The sequence below is a fragment of the Protopterus annectens genome, chromosome 12.part0 (assembly GCF_019279795.1).
Source record: "Protopterus annectens isolate FY-2018-M chromosome 12.part0, PAN1.0, whole genome shotgun sequence".
NCBI classification, from domain to species: domain Eukaryota; kingdom Metazoa; phylum Chordata; order Ceratodontiformes; family Protopteridae; genus Protopterus; species Protopterus annectens.
Genome location: NC_056746.1, coordinates 1092258434 through 1092278548, shown reverse-complemented (window position 1 = coordinate 1092278548; position 20115 = coordinate 1092258434). Strand labels below are relative to the sequence as shown.

Below are 20115 nucleotides of genomic sequence, written 5' to 3'. Positions count from 1 at the left end.
CAATAAAAATGTTTTTAGTCCCTTTAGTTTTATACATAGGTCAGGCATATCTTTATCAATGAGAGGAGACATTGTGGAGATTAATTAATAAAAAGTTGAAGGAATTTATCTGAGAGTGGAAGAGGGTAAGGGTGAATTGGGATAAGTTGATCCTTCCAATAGAACATGGTGGTGGTGGTGTAGGATTACATGATTTTAAGGGATATTTTAGAGTTGCACAATAAATGCCCATATACATAACACAAGCAGAAAGCTACAATTCAAAGTGAAAAGGGTTGATGAAATTGGGGAAATTCAAGAAATAAAGAGAGAGTGGGATTTCAGATGCAGATCCTTAAGGAGAATAACAGCAGCCATAATATTCAAAGGGGGATATTCCAGGGTGTCTCTCTGTCACTGCTGCTATTCTGCTTTGCCCTTAACCCATTAAGCTGTCTACTTAACAGCCTAGGAATGTCTATAATTTGGCTCCTAGAAAACAACAAAGTGTAAAGACTTCTCATCTTCTCTTTGTCGATGATTTAAAACAGTATAGCCCATCAGATGAAGAACTGAAAGTACAACTGCAAATTGTCAAAACTTTTTCAGATGATATAAGAATGTCATTTGGTCTTGATAAATGTACAAAAGCAACCATTAAAGCAGGAAAACTGCAGCACCAGGAAAATGTCAGTTTGGGGCAAGAATGTGATATAAAAGAACTTTAGCAAGAGGGAGTATATACATATGTGGGAATTGAGGAAGGATCAACAATAAAACATGAACAAATGTGAATAAAACTTAGTAAGGAGTACTTTAGAAGACTTAAATTAATCCTGAAAACAGTGTTGACATCTAGGAGCAAAATCCAAGCCATAAACCAATTTGCTCTTCCTGTCCAAACTTAAAGTTTTGGAGTAATTGACTGGCCCCAAAATGTGTTGGATAAATTAGATAGGAAAACAAGAAGGATGCTTCATGCTCACCAAATGATTTATAAAAATCAGTGCATACCAAGATTATATATTCCCCATTCCAAAGGAGGGATGGGCCTCCTTGAAATTGATTTCATGTAGAGATCTGCAGTCGTGGGACTCCACACATATCTGCTGACCTCACAAGAGCCAAACATAGTGAAAGTTTTGAAACATGAGAAGAATAAATCTAAGATGACTTCGCTGCTTAATATGGCAGAAGCATATTGGTGTCAAACAGGAATGGAAATCAAACCAGAAGTAGATAAAAATCAGGCAGCAACTGAAGGTGTCAAAAAAAACAAAAGAAAGAATATAAGGTGAAGGAAGGACCAGATGAGAAGGCAAGAAATGTGGAAAATGCATAAATATAGTTGCAAGTACAGAAAACTTCTGGAAGAACCTCATGTTGATCAGGAATGAATGCAGGAATGGTTAAGGAGAGGTGAATTCAAACCAAAAGATGAAAGGTTAATATTGGTGGCCCAAGATAGCGGGCTACGTACACGCAGGTTTACAAAGTCCATTGAACATGTGGGAGAAACAGACAAATGTAGGTTTTGTAAAACTTGAATTAGAAACAGTTGCACACCTCGTTGCTGGTTGTGACATACTAATGGCAGAAGGACTGTATACTGAAAGGCATAATAATGTGGCAAGACTGTTGCACTGGGGATTGTGCAAACATTATGTTATTGAAGTGGCTGAAAAACACTGGAAACAACCCACAAAGCATCATAGAAAATTATGAAGTTTACATCACATGGGATCTCCTATTACCAACAGGTCAAAAGATAGATGCTAGAATACTGGATATAGTGGTTCATGAAAAGAAGACAAAAGTAGCATTGATCATTGAAATCACCACACCCAGTGACTACAGTGTCTTGCGTACAGAGAGACACAAACTCATAAAATATCAGGATCTGCAGGCAGAAACAAGAGCAATGTGGAAGAATGATACCCAGATAGTCCTAATAGCAGTAGGAGCAATGGGTCTTATGAAAATAATCTACAGTTATACTTAGGTATGTTACCAGTACATGTAACCACATATGAATTGCAGAAGGAGTCATTACTGGGCACATTGCAGGTGCTGCGAAGAGCATTTTTGGCAGACATCAAAGATTGAAACAATACTAATTTCATGAACTTTAATCGTACTTAGACTTAAGAATGGGGTCCATTCCTGTCATTGTAGTAGAAATCCAAAAGACTTGGAGAAATTAAATGTGACTGTTATATTCATAAAGTAGTAAAAATTATTCTAAGAACTAAGACAACACGAAAATGGAGAAATGAGATTTTGCCGATAGGGTGACTGCATTTTGGGATACAGAGAATAGGCAAGATGAGGCTGGAATTTATTGGAGAAAGCTGACAAAGAAACCAAGGTATTGGGAGCAAATAACTAGAGAGGAAAAGATAATAGACTGGGAATAGGCCTAGAAGACATTTGGATTGCTGGCTAGAGCCTGCCTTCCCTTCTAGGACTTCATATCAGAGTACAGGCAACAAGAAACGGATAGGGGAATCCTAAGTGAAAGACCTGCTTTGGAAGAGATTTTAATTAAATCTAGAAGAGAAGCTGCTGTTAAAAAAGGGATAATTGGTAGGGTGTATAAAATATTGCACAATTAACCCATTCTTCTCCCTAATAACACATATAATAAGTATTAACCCATTCTCTTCCCTAATAAAACATACAGTAAGAGCCTGCTATCATGGACGGGCATTTTCCCATCATCTGTCTGGGCAGCCTGATAGACATGGGCATCCTGAGGTAACGTTGTAATTGTCTCATGTACTGAAAACCACTTACTCCTGAAACAAACAAATACTTGATGTAGTGTGAGAGATGGAGTTACACTATGAAATTGGAGTCAAGACTCTCACATAAGGAGAAATCGAATGCTCAACAGTTTGTCAGCAGGCACACACTTCCCACACTAAATAAGGACACAACAGATAAACCCACATATGCAGAGGTACTTTACCAAAAGATCAGAGGCCTTCCAAATGGAAACCACTTACACACATAAGATGCAAAAAACAACATACAATAACATATACACACCAGTGTCTCAACAAAAGAGCCTATAGGGCATAACACCACAAAACTTAATGTATTGGTCATAGATAACTCCATTATGCTGCTCCCCTCTCTAGGCTGGATAAGGAGTGGGTTACTGTTAGGTGCCAGTATCATCAATTCACTTAAGCACTCAGGTCACTCAAGCACAAGTATCAGTGTGTCTCCATCATAGTCCATGTTGGGATGAATGACTGAGACATACCTCACTGGACTATATGAAGAGGGACATGACTAAGCTCTCAGGCTATGTGTCACATCAGGTATAAGCCTAGCCTTAAGTAGCATTCTACCTTCTCCAAGAATTATACCACAATACAAACAAAAAATGATTAACTTTAACAATTGGCTTAGATTCTGGTGTCAGTTCAAGGGAATCCAGTATCTGTCAGAAAGTGGGCTTCTTTTATTCCATCTCTGAGCTTGGGACTTCAACTTCAATTCAACTTTGACACCCATATCAATAATACTCTAAAACTGTTAACAAAAAACTTGTCTCTCTCTATAGGATTAAACCCTTCCTTTCTCGTTCAGCTAGAATAACCATTTCTCACACTCATCTAATCTCTACCCTCTTCTATGCCTCACCCATATTTACAAATCTATCTAAAAACAACCTCAGTAAAATGGAACATTCCTACAATAACATTACCAGATTTGCAACAGGAAACCCTTTCAGAACCCACCAATGTTATAATCTAAAGCAGCTTGCTTGGCTTGAACTGCACAATCAGCTCAATTTCCACCAACTGACCATTGCCCATAAGACCCTGTACCAACCAACAAATACTCCCATACTTTCTACCCTCAACACCCCCCTATACCAATCTAAAGACCCTACGATCATCACACAAACTGCTTGGAAATATTACAAAATCCAACAACAGAGCTGGGGACTCTCTCTTCTCTACTACTGCTGAAAAATCCTGGAACCTACTTCCCCATGAACTTACCTCACTGCCCTCTATATTACTTTTTAAAAGTAAACTCAAACTCTTCCTCAAATCACACTGGTTGTGCCTCTGTACAAAGCCTGACTAAGCAATTAGCTCTTCTGTCTTGCCTCTGCCTACCCTCCTCTTCTCTCTAATCAAGTCCTACTGTCCTTGAATACAACATTCCCTAGTCCTACTATACACCCTCATTTGCATCTTCTTGAAGCTTAAGATCATTGAGACTACCTTTTACTATAGTAACTATTGTTTACCATGCCTCTTTTCTTATATTACGCAACAACCTGTTGTCTGTGTTTTTAACTGCATTACTCTTTACTATGAATTGATTGTCTAGCTTATATGATAATCTCTGAATCTATTCCTTTAAAGTTCTTTTTACCCGTTAATAGTGTTTATGAATTTTGTGTGTATATAAGCTGTTTGTTTGTTTTTGATATCTGTTCTGTTGGAGCTTATCTCCCCAGGCCTCTACTGAAAATGGACATATATCCAGTTAGACTAGCCCAGTCAACAAATGTAAAATAAAATAAAAAATAAAATAAAATAAAAGTAATATATTTAAAAGTATTAATGAAGGAAGTGTGAATTCCTCTTCTTCTTTCGGCTTTTCCCGGTTAGGGGTCGCCACAGCAGATCACCTGTCTGCTCATGATTGGCAATGGAGTTTTACGGTGTTGAGTTGCCAGCCTGGCACCCAACCTTCCACAGAAGGTACACACACACACACACACACACACACACACACACACACACACACACACACACACACACACACACACACACTCTCACACACACACGCACTCACGCTTAGGGCCAATTTAGAATGCCCAAACCACCTACAACATGTCTTTGGGATGTGGGAGGAAACCAGAGCACCCAGAAGAAACCCATGTGACCACAGGGAGGACATGCAGACTCCGCACAGAAGGCAGCCCCGGCCAAGGATCGAACCAGAGAACCTCTTGCTGTGAGGCGGCAACCCTAACCGCTGCACCACCGTGGCCGCCCTAATGAAGAAAGTATGAATACCTTTAGAAAACCAAGCATATTTGTTCCTCCATTGAATTCTTTAGTAGAAACTTTCATTAAGGTTTGTGAAAAGAAAGTTGCTACCTTATGAAATAACAATAGTGGGCGAGGCTTTTATAACATGGATAAAGAAGAAATACGACCATTGCAGGAACATATGAACAGTAACAACATAATAATAAGGTCTGTGGATAAAGGAGGAACGATAGTGCTCATGGATAAGTTTTCATATGAAAAAAAGATGTATGAGCTACTTAGTGATAGTAAAACATATAAGAAACTACAGAACTTTGAACTAAATAATATTATACGAAAGATGGAAGAGCATGTATATGACTTACAGGCTATTTATGTAATAATTCAAGTTCTTTATGAGTATCTTCGAGTAATCCCCAACATAAAGGGGCTCCCAAGATACACAAGGATAGCATTAGTCCCCAGTGCTTCCTGTTGTATCGGGAAGCAGATAGTTTACAGAGCCTGTGTCTATCTATATTGATCATAAACTAAAAAATGCTCTTACAAAAGCTACTACAGTATTAAAGGATACTGAGGATTTTCTGTGCTCTCTTTCAGCATTTCTCCAAGTTTTTGACAAGGATATAGAGTTTTTGATAGTAACGATGGATGTGATGAGTTTATTCACAGTTGTTCCCAATGTGTATGGTGTAGATTTCTAACTGAGAGAACCATTTATGAGAGGAGAGAGGTTTTACAAATGTGTATGCTGCTTGAATTTATCCTGGAAAATAATGGTTTAGTTTTTAAGGATGACTGTTTTTTTTTTTTTTTTACAAAAATGGGGAGTAACAATGGGCACCCCTTGCGCAAATAGTTATTCCAATATAGTTCTGGCTCAATGGAAAGATGAATTTGTGCTTAATGATATAAATATGTGGCAACAACACATTCCATTCTATATAAAGGTTTGTGGATGACATATTCTTTCTTTGAACAGGAAGGCCAACTATCATGATTTTTGATTATCTTACAAACACTACATGATTCTTGAACTTTGAAATCCATACTTCAAAAGAAAGAATGGATTTTCTTGATGTTACTCTGATAAGAAGAAACAATGGAATTATTGAACAACAGATGTTTCAAAAGTGATGTTGAAAAAATCTTCTCCATCGAAATAGTATGCTTCCAAGACATATATTTTCCCAGGTTATACAAAGACAATTTCTTCAAGCGTCTAGGATTTGCACAAATTAATCTATTTTTGATACTGAATCTAAAAGACTGACAGAAAATCTTTGCAAGAGAAGACATAAAGTAAATGATTTATATAAAGAAGCCACAGAGATCAAGAAATTGAAAGAGAAAACAGGAAAACCCTATTTTCACAGACAACATGATGTACAAGAATAGACTCCTATGAGACATCAAAGTGAACAAACAGGAATAAGATATACGCTTACCTATAGTCAAGATGTACAGACAATCTGTGAAATAATAAAAAATACTTGGAAGATTTTGACAGCTGATAAAGAGATTAGATGCATAGTAGGAGAAACCCCAAGATTTTGTTTTAAGAATAAAAAGAACCTGAAGCAACTGTTATTTAGAAATGGAAATACCAGGATGAAGAATTAACATAAAGAAAAGAGAGGAACTTTAGATGCAGTAAGTGTAAAGCCTGTATAAGTGCAAGTAATACTTTTCAACATCCAGTTACTAAAAAAGAATATAAACTCAATGTTTATGCAGACTGCAACACAAAGAAAGTGGTGTATGTTGCTAGCTGTAAGGTCTACAGAAGCTTTTATATCGGCAAATTAATTGCCCTTTTAAGATGAGTTTTAAAATATTTAAGCGAAATTAGACTAAAAAGTAAAGAGAATACCTTGTCTCACCATATTTTGAAGTCCCCAGGCCATAATTTTCAATTTATGATACTGGAAGTTTTAGCTGGAACTTCTAGGAAGAGTGACCTGCATAATTTAACTGAACTAGCTGAAAGCCTGTGGATTGCTGATCTACAAGCAGATAAAACACCAGACTTAAATGGTGTATTTCCTTTAAAACCCTTGTTAATAGGGTGGAAACAGAAGAAAAAGAATTGATTGGTCAAAACCCCTTTTTATGAATGATGTCTCTGATAGAATGGGAATTGTTATGAATGAAGTGTTTTATGATCTGAAGAAGGTATTTGCCAAAAGCGCTCAACAGATATTATTATTTTTTGTAAGAGTTTTACTGCATTTATTGCATCTACTATTAAAGTTTTGTGTGATGTTACAGCCTTTTAATTATTTTTAAAGATATCGCAAAGATATTTACTTCTCCATGGTGGGTCGGCTTTGTTGTTGAAGTTATAAAAGGTACCCAAACACAAAAGTACCTCCTTTCTAATCCTAAAGCAGATCCAGCAGTTATTTCTGTATCCAAATGTTCTTCTACTACAGGAGTTATGGTTGCTAACCCATTTCCCCTTGATGAGGATGAAAAAGCAATGGATAAGTATGGAAAGAAATTGTATTCTTCTACTGCTTTAATTTTCAAAATCTTAAACTGTCATGCTTATATGTTAAAGTCTTTACTGTTATTGTTTGAGAGTGTGTAGATGTTAATTCCTAACCTATCCTATTCTGAGATTAAAAAATGATTAAATTATTGTGTTACAACTATTTTTCATGTGACTAAGAATGTTTTTAAGTGTACCTGTGATGCTACTGATTTTTCTTATAGAGCTGTAGCTTCTGGATCAGTTTTGAAGACATTTGTTTGGCTTTGTTCTCAAAATCTTCTGATAATGTTAAATCTGTGATATTAAATTCTGCTTTGGATAAACAGGTTTTGTTTGGCCCGTCTGCAGCTGTGGTGCATAAAACTTGTGATATAAAGAGAAAACTAATTCAAGAGTGTTTCAAATTTTTCAACCCTCCTTTTCAGAACAAACAGTAATTTTTCCTTCTCCAGTGTGCAGTTTAGGCACCAAGGAGCCAGCAAACAGGGTTTTAAAAAGCATTGGAAAGGAGATCATATAAAGAAAGGAAAAGCCTCTAATACTTAAGGGCAGTTCTCTCAGTCACCATGACTCTCCACCAGTTTAGGCTATTTACTCCCACCCTAGCAATCTTTCCATGTCTCTGATTCACCTCCGCTTGTTACATCACATTGTTTCGGACAGCTGGGTTCTGAAGGTAAGCTAGCAGGGTACACTTGGCAATGGGAATCCCTCAACCTCTTCCAAGGGATTCCGTCTTTTCTGGGGAACTAAATATCTCTATTTCGCCCCATCCTGCAAAACACAATGTCTTAAGGAGTCATATAACCTGTATCCTAGGCAAAGGTTTTTATAGGTTCGTAGGTTGGTGCAAGGCTATCGACCTTAGGGCCTATACAAGCCTAGCCATAACAATTCCCTGGATATTTCTTCCAACAATATTTACTTCCCTGGACCCCTGCCTAGCAGGGTGACTGACATGATCCCCGAGGTAAATTTCCTATCCCCCATCTAATTTTCAAGGTTCCTTTTGAAAAGGGCCAAGGAGGCGCTCTGCTTGATATGTATGGGCAGTCTATTCCAGAGTATGGGGAGTCTCTTCGTCAGGAACCTATCCCTCCAACATGTTTTGTTCAGTGTGATGACAAGATTTAGATCCCTGGAGCGTGTGGCTCTGAGGGATTGGGATATCTTTAAGTGGAACATTTCCAACAACTCAGGGTTTGACATGGCCTTGTATGTTTAGCAGAGATCACCTCTGAGTAGATGATATGCCACAGAGTATAGCTGGACTTTATTTAGACGGTCAGCATAGGACATCTGCTTTAGGCCTGTGATTCTTTTAGTGAGGTATTTATGTGGCCTTTCCAGCTGTTGCAGATGTCTTGTGAGGTACATACCAAATGGGGCATTGTACTCTATAATGGGTCTAAAGAGGGATGAGTACAGTAGGACAATTACCTCATTTTTTCTGGATGAAAAGCCCTTAGTGGTGAGGTGTGCCACATAGAAGGATTTCCTGACTGTTGTGGCAATGTGGTTATTGAAGGTGAGACCACTGTGCACCTGTGTCCCTAAGTCTCTCATCACACTTTTGGTGTTTAGTGTACTGCCACCTATGTTGTAATTCATGGGTGCATAGTCTTTCCCAAAGGGGATAACTATACATTTCTTGGCATTAAGCTTGAGACCATGGCTCTGGCACCAAGCATCTGTTTCTGTAAGGCCCTTTTGTAGAATATCCACATCATTTGGGGATTCAATAATGGCTCCCAGTTTGCAGTCATCTGCAAATTTTGTTAGCCAGAGTCCCTTAGTGTTGGCCTGTACTTCAGAGAAGTAGATGCCAAACAAGAGAGGTCCCAGGACTGAACCCTGAGGTACTCCACTTGTCACCTGTCTGGAGCTGGATTTGGAGTCGGCTACTTTTACAGTCTGGGTTCTGTCCGTAAGCCAGTTGGCAACCCATCAAGTGATGTAGGGATTTATGCCCAGCTTAGTAAGTTTATCTATGATTCCAAAGTGTAGGATGGTGTCAAAGGCCTTGGCAAGGTCCAGATAGGCTGTGTGAACCTCCTTACCCTCGTCCACAGCTCTGGAGAATGATTTGAAGAAGTCAGTCAGGTTCAGGAGACAAGATCGGCCCTTCATGAACCCAAACTGGGTGGAGTCCAGTGTTTGAAGGTTGCCAGAGTCTTTGTTTATAAGTTCCATGATAATGCGTTCCATGCCCTTGCAGATCAGGCTCGTCAGACTGATGGGATGGTAGTTCCTGGGATCCAAGGTGGATCCCCCTTTGTGGAGTGGGATAACTGTAGCTGTGCACCACTCAGTGGGCATGAAGCCTGAGGTGAGGCTATGATTAAACATGACACTTAGGTGAGAGGCCAGTTCATTTTGTAGTTCATGTAGTACACAGCCCGGGATGTCATCGGGTCCCATGGATGCTGTATTCTTAGCTTTGGAGAGTGCGGTTTCTACCTGTGTGGCCATGATTACCAGAATTTGGCAATCTTTTGGTATTGAGATGGGCCCTTTAGGGGGTAAGAGGGGAGTGAAGTTGGCACTAAATTGATCTGCCAGGATATTGGCAATATCCTTGTGATCAGTATATTTAATGCCATTCTGTTGTAGCTCAGAGCAGATCTGAGTATTGCTATTTAGATTCTTGACATAACTGTAGAATGCCTTGTGGTTGTCTTTGGAATCTTTAGCAATTTTATTTTTGTAACTTGCTTTGGAGGATTTTATGAGGGATCTCAGCTTCTTACTGAGGCTGGTAAGGGAGTTTTTTGCATCCTGGGATTTTCCTCTTTTCTGCAACAGTTTATTCCTTCTGTTGTATAGTTTGTTTATGGCAGGTGACCACCAAATTGGCTTCCTTTTTTGGAGGAGAGCATCTTGGTTCTATTTGTGATGGCACAATTCATGCATGAGTGGATGTGCTCATACAGTGCCTTAGTGTAGGATTCAGCAGTCAGACTTTCAGCTCCTGTCTGCATGGGTGTCTTGAGGTTTGTCACTTCTGACTTGCGTAGCATGAAGTTGGCTTTGGAGAAGTTTTTTACAGAGGTTTCCCTACTGGGGGTGGGGGGGTGGGGGTGGGATGTGGATGTCAGGGGTGATTAGCTTATGGCCAGACCTGACCAATGAGGGGGTGCCCACTGGTGTGGAGCATCTGTCTCCCATGTTGGTAATGACCAGGTCTAGAATATTGTAGCCCCTGGTGGGACAATGGATTAGTTGATCCAGGGCATTGGAATTTATGAATTCCAAGAACTGTTGGGAAAAGGTGTTCGTACCCAAGTAGTTTTCCCAGTTAATGGCAGGGTAGTTGAAATCACCCAGTGTTAGGGTGTTTGGGTGTATCTTAATATTTTCCAGTATGTTTAGAAAGGTGTAGTGAGAATCCTGGGGCATAGTGGGGGATCTGTAGCAAACTTCAATTTGGATTGTAGTCTTACCTAGTGTTAGTTGCACCTGGAGAATTTCAGATGCATTGTGTTGGGCAACTAGCCTGGAGATGTGAATATCCTTGGTGAATATGAACACGCCTCCACCTTTAGTGTTTCGGTCTTGGTTTAGTGCCCGAAAAGTGTGGTAAGAGTTGTAGCCTGGTATTGCAGGGGTGCTCTCTGCAGCCTTGAACCAGGTCTCAGTTACTGCACAGATATCGATGTTCTCCATTTTTAGGAGTGCCTCGAGAGAGTGCATTTTGAGGTTTAGACTTCCAGCGTTGAGTAGCATTACCTTCAGATACTGCATGCTTGTATCTGTTACAGTGGTGGTTTTGTCCTTTGAACCTTGCCTAAAAAAGGCACTATAGCTGTGGCAAGAGCTTTAGCCGGTAACCTGAATCCCAGGGGTGACAGGCGCTGACCATCTCTGGCAAAGCATTGTGGTTTGTCGATCATGTCATCCCAGGCAGACAGATACTGAATCCCCTTTGAATTACACCAGAAGCTTAGCCAGTTGTTGAAGTTTTTGTCCTTATACTGTGGTATCATTCTGGGCGAAGGTAGGATGCTACTCATGGCTAGGGTCATACCTGTCTGGGCCACATGATTCGAGAGCTCTTCCATGTCTCTTTTCATGTAGTCCAGGGAGGTACATCTCAAGTCATTCACTCCAACATGGACAATGACCGAGTCATATTTGTACTTGTTGTGGAGTGACTTGAGTGCATGTGTTATGTGGCAGATCCTGGCACCTGACAGGCAGCTGACTGTAATTTTTTCCTTGTTCAGCCTGGTGAGTGGGACATCAGTGTGCCTGACTATAGAGTCGCCTATGACTAAAGTGTTGGGTACATTTTCTTGCCTTAGGGGCTGTTGTTGGGTGGCACACTGGTGTTGTGAGCTATGTGTCAATTTGGTTGTGACTGGTGTTTGTTTGCGTTTCAGGTTTGGAGGTCCTTGTTGCTTGGGCAGGTTAATGTTAAGGGGCTCTGTGTATGTGAGTTTAGTATTGCTATATGTGTGGGTGTTGATGGTATGGGTTTTGAATGGCTATGTGTTGCATGAGGTGTAGTGCAGGTGTTAACTTTCTCCTCTTGACTGTCTAGCACAATCTTGGCTGGAGAGATCTTTGCTTCCAGTTTGGCTATGCAAGTGCATCTCTTGCAGGTTGTAGTGTTGGGTGGTTTTATTAAATATTAAGTATTTTTTTCTGGTACAAAAAACAAAAGGATTATGGTGACACATTGTGGATCTTTCTTTTCAAAACTATTTTTGTAGTACCAAAAACAAAACCATCATTGCGGCACATTGTGGATCTTTCTTTTCTAAACCATTTTGTTACAATTCTAATGTTCAAGGTATTATCTCTTCTTTCTCTCTTGTCCCTCTGATCCCCCGTCTAGCTTTCAAGATAAACCTGGATCTTAAAGGAAATCTGCCATCACATCCCCATTGTCAAGCATTTCAGCCATTTCTTAAGATTTGCTATATTTGGTTTACATCATCAATTCTCTCTTTTTACCCTTTGGATTGTCCATGGCACTAATTGTATTCACAAAATGCCTTACTCCAGTCTTTGGTTACTACAGACTTCAAGGTATTTACATTTTCCATATTTGGACAACTGCTTATCTATGCAGACTCTTTTTTACAGCTGTCAAAAGTCCTTAGCAACTTTTCTGAAACTTGTACTCAATCTGGGTTTTCAAATAAACTTTTGGAAGTCTTCTCTCAACTCTTTTCGTGAATCATTTCCTTAGGATGTTTGCTGGACTGTGCCTTGCAAAGAGCCTTTCTTCCTCCAGACAAAATAATCTTATTTCGACACTTCTTTTACCAGTCAAAACCATGCATCTAAAAGAGAGTTGGCTAGGATTATGGTGTATGTGTCGTCGATGATTTTCATTCTTCCCCTGGTCAGACTACACGAGTAAAATGCAGTGGTATCTCAGATCAGTCTCGAAGCAGCGTCTGCATCCTTTGTCCTTTCAAATCAGAGTCCTAGTGTTCATAAAGAGGGAGGTTGTTGGGTGAACTAGATAGCTTGCAATCTGGTCTTTTATTCTCCGTCAGTCATGCTTCAGATATGGCATGGGGCGCAGTTTCAAAAGGGGTGAAAGTACAAGCTCTGTGGGATCCTGTAGACAACAGAAGCACATAAATATCAGATGTTGGCAGTTATCAGTGATTTGAAGGTCTTGAATCATCTTTGGTCTCCAGGACCTTGGCAAGTGTACACAGACAATGCCGCAGTCATGTAGTCCATAAGCAAAGAGAGGTATTGATCTTACCCCCTTTGCAGGCTTGCTGTGATAGCCTGGGAGGCAACAATTCTAGTCTTCAAGCTTTATAAATTCTGCTAAAGGAAAACCTGATTGCAGACAGGCTCAGCAGGACGAGGATAGGCCCCACACAAATGGAAAGGTCATTCAGGGGTCTTCCAAGAATTTATTCAATTCTGGGGAAAACTTCAAGTAGACTGTTTACCCACTGTCAAAACAGTAAATTAAAGAAATTCTACTCTGTGACTGTTTGCAAACAGGCCTGGAAAACAGATGTTTTCTCATTCACATAGAAGGGAATGCTGCTGTATGCATTTCCACCATTTCCACAGATATCCAGGGTTCATCTAAAGATCCAGATAGATTCTCCAAAAATTGAGGTGGTAATCCCCTTCTGGTCAAGGCAACAGTGGTTCTCATTTTTTTCAGTTTGTCCAAGTGCAATTACCACACACTTCCCCAAAGACTGGATTGAATGACTCAGGACAAGGGGGGTTGATACACCCCAGTCTAGAAACTGTTACTCTAATTGCCTGGATGATAACGTTTGGTACCTTTTAAAAAACATTTTTCCGGAGGATGTGCAGTAGGTATTAAAGCAGGTGAAAATGTTGCTATTTGAAAATCAAATATGTGCAAGAGGAAAGGATTTTCTCATTGGTGCTACTCAAAGAGCTGGTATCCTTTTCAGGCCTATTTACATCTGTGCTGGTTCTTGAGTATTTGTGTGAGTTACTGTCCAGTGGCCTTTCATTTTCTCCTGTCAAGGTACATTTGTTGGCTATTTCTGCTTATCCTCTTTCTTATAATATTTAAGTTAAACAGCTTTTAAAAGGGGGTGGTAGAAACTTGTCCACCTAGAAAACAGGAGGCTTCTACTTGGGATCTCAACTTTGTGCTTGAAAAGCTTACTGTGTCTTATTTGAGGAAGCCCATGAAGCTGAAATGCATTTCTTAGCTTGGAAGACTGTTCTACTGATTGCACTAACATCTGTTAGGAGAGCATCTGAGTTGCAAGTTCTTATGGTGAATCAACCATACCTTCTTTTCCACAGGGGCAGGATTTATTTGAGAACAAATCCTGCTTTTATGCCTAAAGGTGCCTCAAGAGTTTACTTTGTCAGTATATTAATGTCCTACTTTTCTTTCCTAAACAAAAGAACAAGGAATAAAGGATCATTCACAGTCTGGATGTCCACAGGCAGCACAGATGCTGTGTAGGCAAAACTTGAACCTTCAGGAAAGCTGATCAGCTATTTGTCTGCTGCGAAGGTAAAAGGAAAGGTCAACCAGTTTCAAAAAAGATCATTTTCAAGTGGTTGACTCATGCTATTGCATTTTGTTATACTCACCTTAATAAGTACTTCCAGGCAGGGTTACAGCCCATTCCACAAGGGGTTTGGCTTCTTCATTGGCTTTCTGGAAAAAGGAGGGCTCTAGAAGTATTCTACAGGCAGCAGCATGGTCCTCTGTACAAACTGTTACACACCACTACAAACTTGATTCCTTCTCCAGGTCCAGAACAGAGCTATTAGAACTTATCCTACTATGGCAAGCTTCAATTACACAGCTGTACTTTACATACCTATCCACCTCCTCGCTCCTGTGTTCTCAGGTTGGGTTAGAGGCATCATACTACTTTTTATCTCTTTCATACAGCATATTGTAAACCTAGTGAGGAGCAGCACAAGGACTCATTCTCAGATCATGAGAGAGGGACAATAGTAGCTTGAGAAAATTTCTACATGCTAATCTGTCCGAGTACCTGACACCTTTAGTTCTGCTGTTGCCAAGGGTGGAACTGCTCATCCAGAGCTCTCATTCTGCTTTGAGTATAACTTTGCTTCTACATTCACAGAACTTCCGCACATGCACACTTTCACATCCACAAGATGTGAACACCACATAAAGCACCCTTCTAAACAGATCCATTACAGTATTACCAATGTAGCCATTTAACATATGATCAGAAGAAACAGATCAACAACTCAGCAAACTAAACACTTTTAAGTTTATCCAGTTAATGATGCAACACCTGTTGCATTAGTACATCAGTTAGACACACTGTTGTCATTTTGCAGTGAAATGTAAATACATTTAAGGTGTGCACTCCTTTTTCCTTATTTACAAAATGTACAATTATTAAATAGTATTGCATAAGTAAAGAGTTTATACTCACACTACAAGTTTGGACTTCAGCACTTAATGTTGTTAAATATGGAATCTTTCAGTTGTTTTTCTTTCGGCTTTTCAGTATACTGTTAAATAAGCCCAGTGTTTTGTCTAACTTTAGCAGGTACTCCATTCTAGGTTGCTTGACTTAGTTTACAAAATGCTTTCTCGCCTGTTCTGGTTTTGAAACATGGCCTAATAAGTGTTAATTTCTTTTCTTAGCTATTTGTCAGTGTGCAGTTAGGCTGTCTTATTTGCAATTTTCTTTTAAGTGAGGAACAGTAGTCTTTTAATAATTGGTAGCCAGTTAATGTGTTGCACCATCTTGCAGTTATGTGTGCATGGTTCAGCTAGTAATGCAAAGCAACTGATTTTGTTAGTAGCTATTTGTCTTTTGTTTGTGTGTGAGCTTGACTGGAGAGCTAATAGTGGTACACCATATTCTAGTTTAGGGATTAGTGTGTTTTTAGTAGTGGACATGACATGAGTACTGTGTGTGTAAGGTGATATAATATCTTATAGAACAATTTCACCTGGAGTGCAGCATATTTATGATATTGTCTGTATGTTTAATTCGTGTTAGGGTGGGATCTAATGTTATTTTGTGGGCTCTAATGTTATTTCTAAGTATTTTCTTTTTCCAAAACTAGTGGTAGTTGGTGGCCTTTTGTATCTGTAATTTTGATTTGTGCTGTCTTTGGAAGTTTTTGTTGAGTGTCTGTAAGCATGATATTTGACTTTTTCATTCATCTCACACAAATGAGATCCATACTCTTGGCATATGACAGTGACTATGATTTCCATTCTATATATCTGGTATTGCATACTAGTTTGCCATTCAGGCATTCCATTTCCATGTGCATAGCAAGAACTGCCACTTGATCTTATGATGTACCAGATTTTGTTGCTAACATATATACATGGATGCACTTATAAATGTCAGTTCCTCACTTGGTTGACCTGTTTGTGAAGTGTTATTAGACATTGGAATGGTACTTGTGTTAACTTATAGTGTAGTTAAACTGTAGTTGCCTTTGACTTTGCAGTGCTGATACATGTAGGTATGGTTGTGCGACCATCTAGGGGATGTGAGGGCAGAACTGCCAATCAGGGGTTTTGTAAAACAAATATTAGAAAAATTCTGTTGATATGACTTTGTTGCTTCAGTTATAAATGTTACATAGTTGCAGAAATGTGTAGTTTTTAACGTTTGTTAGTGAGGTGATTGATAGTTCAGTGGTAAGAAGTTCAAATTTTAAATTAGCAGTTAGGGTGATGGTTAATTTCTGATTGTAGTATTCATGGTATAATACTTGCATTTCTTTGTTAGGGGCATTTACATTTTTTAGTGCCCAGTGTGAGTCAAGTAGCTGTTAAGTGTGGTTGGATTTAGCAAAGAAAGATGTTTTTTTTCAAAAGTTAACAGGGCCTGTAAGCAGCAGAGTGAGGCCTTGTTGGTTCCATATAATGTAATGGTTGAGTTTGTCAACAACTGGTAGGCAGGGTAGACCTCCTTAAGTTTTTCTTTTGGGATCAGTAGTGATTAGATTGCTAGATGGTGTACTTGCCTTAATTAATCAATTAAGTGAGGGTTAGGTGTAGTTTTGGTCATATATATATATATATATATATATATATATATATATATATATATATATATATATATATATATATATATATATATATATATATATATATATTGTGTCCATGCTCGTGTGTGTGTGTCTATATGGATGGATGTATATATTTATTTTTAGGTACTGTTCTCCCATTATTTCAGATTTCATGCTGTATATAAAACCTCATAACACTCTCCTGCTTGTATAGCATGACTGCAGGTCTACATTTTATGAACAGATAAACTTTAATTGTTATGCTCCCAGCACAAAAATGGCATTCTCCTGTTATGATATGGCATCCTGTTCATTATGCATGTTTTCCTTGAATAGTGGAGGAATCCTGCACTACAGATCCTGTGTTACCATATCTCCTGGCAGCTTCAAAAAAGTCAGTATTTAGAGATTCAGGAATCTGAAGGAACATAAATCCATTGAGTAGAGAAATTGCAATTAACCACAGTGTTTTATTGCATATGCTGCATTCATCTCTAACCTGCAATTTCTTCTTCCTAGCGTCTGCCTCATGGGTTTCAAGTAAACATGAAGTTGGAAGCTGTTGATCGGCGTAATCCTGCCCTTGTCAGAGTGGCTACTGTAGAAGATATGGATGAACATCGAATCAAGGTACTATTGAAGGTTATATTTTTGTTTTCTTAAGCTTGCTTTCATTCCCACCCATACTGGTTCCACAAGTTATGGCTAGCAGAGTGCAATTCTACCACCCCATGTGAGCAGCAGAAGGAGATTGCAACACACAACTAATGTGACTCGATAGTCATCATGTGTAGAGGGCTAAGAATTTTGCTTGTTAGCTCCCAGTAATGTCCACCAGTAAATATCTTATTGACCCTCATTTGTTCATGGCATGGATCCCTGGAGCAGTAATAAAAGCATGACATGTTTTGATGGAGAATGCTAACTAGAAGGCTTATAGATATATTCATGGTCATACCCAGACCTATTGTGGTACACTTGGCGGAAGTTCATAGGTTCATAGGTTGCTATTGGGCTATCTGCCCGAAGGCATGTATTAGCCCAGCCACATCGTGCAGTATTCACCGCCCCTTTAGTAGTTCCTAGACCCTTGTACTAGCAGCTAGTACTCTTGGCCCTTATCTAGTAGTGCTGTTGGTGTGATCCCTGGTGTGAACTTTCTGTTACCCATCCACTCATCAAGGTTCCTCTTGAAGAGTGATAGTGAGGGGCTCTGTCTTATGTAGATTGGGACCCTGTTCCATAGTAAGGGAAGTTCTGCGAAGGGAATCTATCCCTCCAGCATGTTCTATTCATTGTTGTGTTGAGGTTTATATCCCTAGAGCGTGTAGCTCGAGTAGATTTGGTTTTGCTAAGATGGAGCATGTTCAACAATTCTGGGTTGGACATGGCTCTGTACGTTAGACAGAGATCGCCTCTGATACTGTAGGTGAATAAGTACTGTTGCCAGTTTCAGTATTTTATTAGTTGTCAGTGTCTCATCCACAATCTTCCTTCAGACTACTTGCCAGAAGCAAGATGAGCCCAGAAGAACACTCCTGAATATCAGTGGCACAAATGGTTGAAGTGCAAACCACAAATGCTCTTACATACTTGAACAACAATAACTTAATGGCGCTTTGTGGGCAGTTGGAGTTCGGTCCAGTAGATATGGAAATAGCCTGCTAAGGACTGAAAGTGTGCAGCATGCAGCTAGAGAACCATCCTATGTGTTTGTGAATGATTTAAAATGTAGATTGAGAGGCTGCCATGAGGAGATAACAGCTAGAAGCCACAGAGGAAAAAAGATCTGAAATAGTTAACTTCATTTTATCTGCAACCTGTGCGTATTCGGATCCATATCGGATCTGAGCCAGCAACTTTTCAAGGATCTGCTCCAAGCTCCTCCCCCTTACCCATAACCCATCACCATCTCCTACCTTCCCCCAGATCTCGTTTGCTGCTTCTTGTATCAGCATTGTGGTCTCCGTAGCTCTGAGCATAGGGTTGAACTTGTAGTAAGTGCCTTTTTGGTCTTTTTTCATGTGTAGTGAGATGTGTTCTCAGTTAGTTCCCTTTCCTCCACCAAACACTTGTTCGTCAGTAAAAAAAAAGTTTAGTTTGCAAAGTAGTTTAGTGTAGGCCCTCCCTTCCCCATAGGTGTGCGTGCTTATAGTGTGTTGGCATTTGGTAGGTAGGCTGCGTGTGTGTAGAATGGCTGATCAGCCTAAGCCTACATTTAAGAAATGCACAGAGTGTGGCCGTAAGCTTTCACCGGTGGATGGTCACACTCTGTGTGTTGTTAGCCTGGGTTTTCCCCATTTTTCAGTGCAGTGCAGTGTGTGCACCGGTTTTAAACCTAGGGCCTTGAAGGAAATGAAGGACAAACTGGTGGCTAAAGGCCTTCTACCTGCTACGACACTGGACTCATCAGCCTCTGCCTCAGCTTCTGCAGCTGCTGCCCAACCACCCCCTCAGGCTGGGATTCACCCTCCCACTAGACCTGTTGAAAGGGAGGCCAAAGGAAGAGACAGGAAAAAGGATAGAGACAGAGAGAAGAAGGGGGATAGGCCCCATAAACGGTCTCCAGATCAGGAGTCTTTCACTAACCCGCCTTCTAAGGTTTCGAGACCTGTGTCTCCTCGGCTCCACTCCCCTAAATTCTCCCTGGAGCTGACTGAGCCTTTGGATCCGAGGCCTTCATTCAGATCGTCACAGTGGCCAGCAAGATCCAAGTCAGTCGCTTCCTCATGCTCGACTTGGAGTCTGTCTGAATTGGATATGGACAGGATGATGAGGAGATTTATTCGGACCCAAATCCAGATGGGAGTCTTGCCAGGCCCCTCTCCCTCTGGAGGGGGGACCTCCATGCCCTTCTTTCATCCAGTGTCTCCTTCCCTGATCCTGCCTGTGGTTTCGAGGTTTATGGATCCGAGGATCTTCGGAGCTGGGGGTTCGGCGCCAACGGTTCCTCCAACCTCTACTCCGGCAATTACCTTGAGTTCCTCAGATCTGACCAGTTCGGATCCAAGCAACTCTCAGGGCAGAGGATGGGGAGTCAGACCCGAGGGGATGGAGGTATCTTCGGCTTCGACTTTGTCGGATCCGAGCCGTTCCTTTGGAGCTCCA

At 40.2% G+C, this 20115-nt stretch overlaps 1 protein-coding gene across 1 annotated transcript in view; it reads left to right on the top strand.

The window, feature by feature from the left end:
* L3MBTL1 (L3MBTL histone methyl-lysine binding protein 1) overlaps nucleotides 1-20115 on the top strand; it is a 2277156-nt gene that overhangs the window by 1967782 nt on the left and 289259 nt on the right. Inside the window, exon 15 of the mRNA XM_044090108.1 lies at nucleotides 17527-17637. Within this exon, the coding sequence (XP_043946043.1) occupies nucleotides 17527-17637 (111 nt within the window). The remainder of the gene's footprint in view (nucleotides 1-17526; nucleotides 17638-20115) is intronic.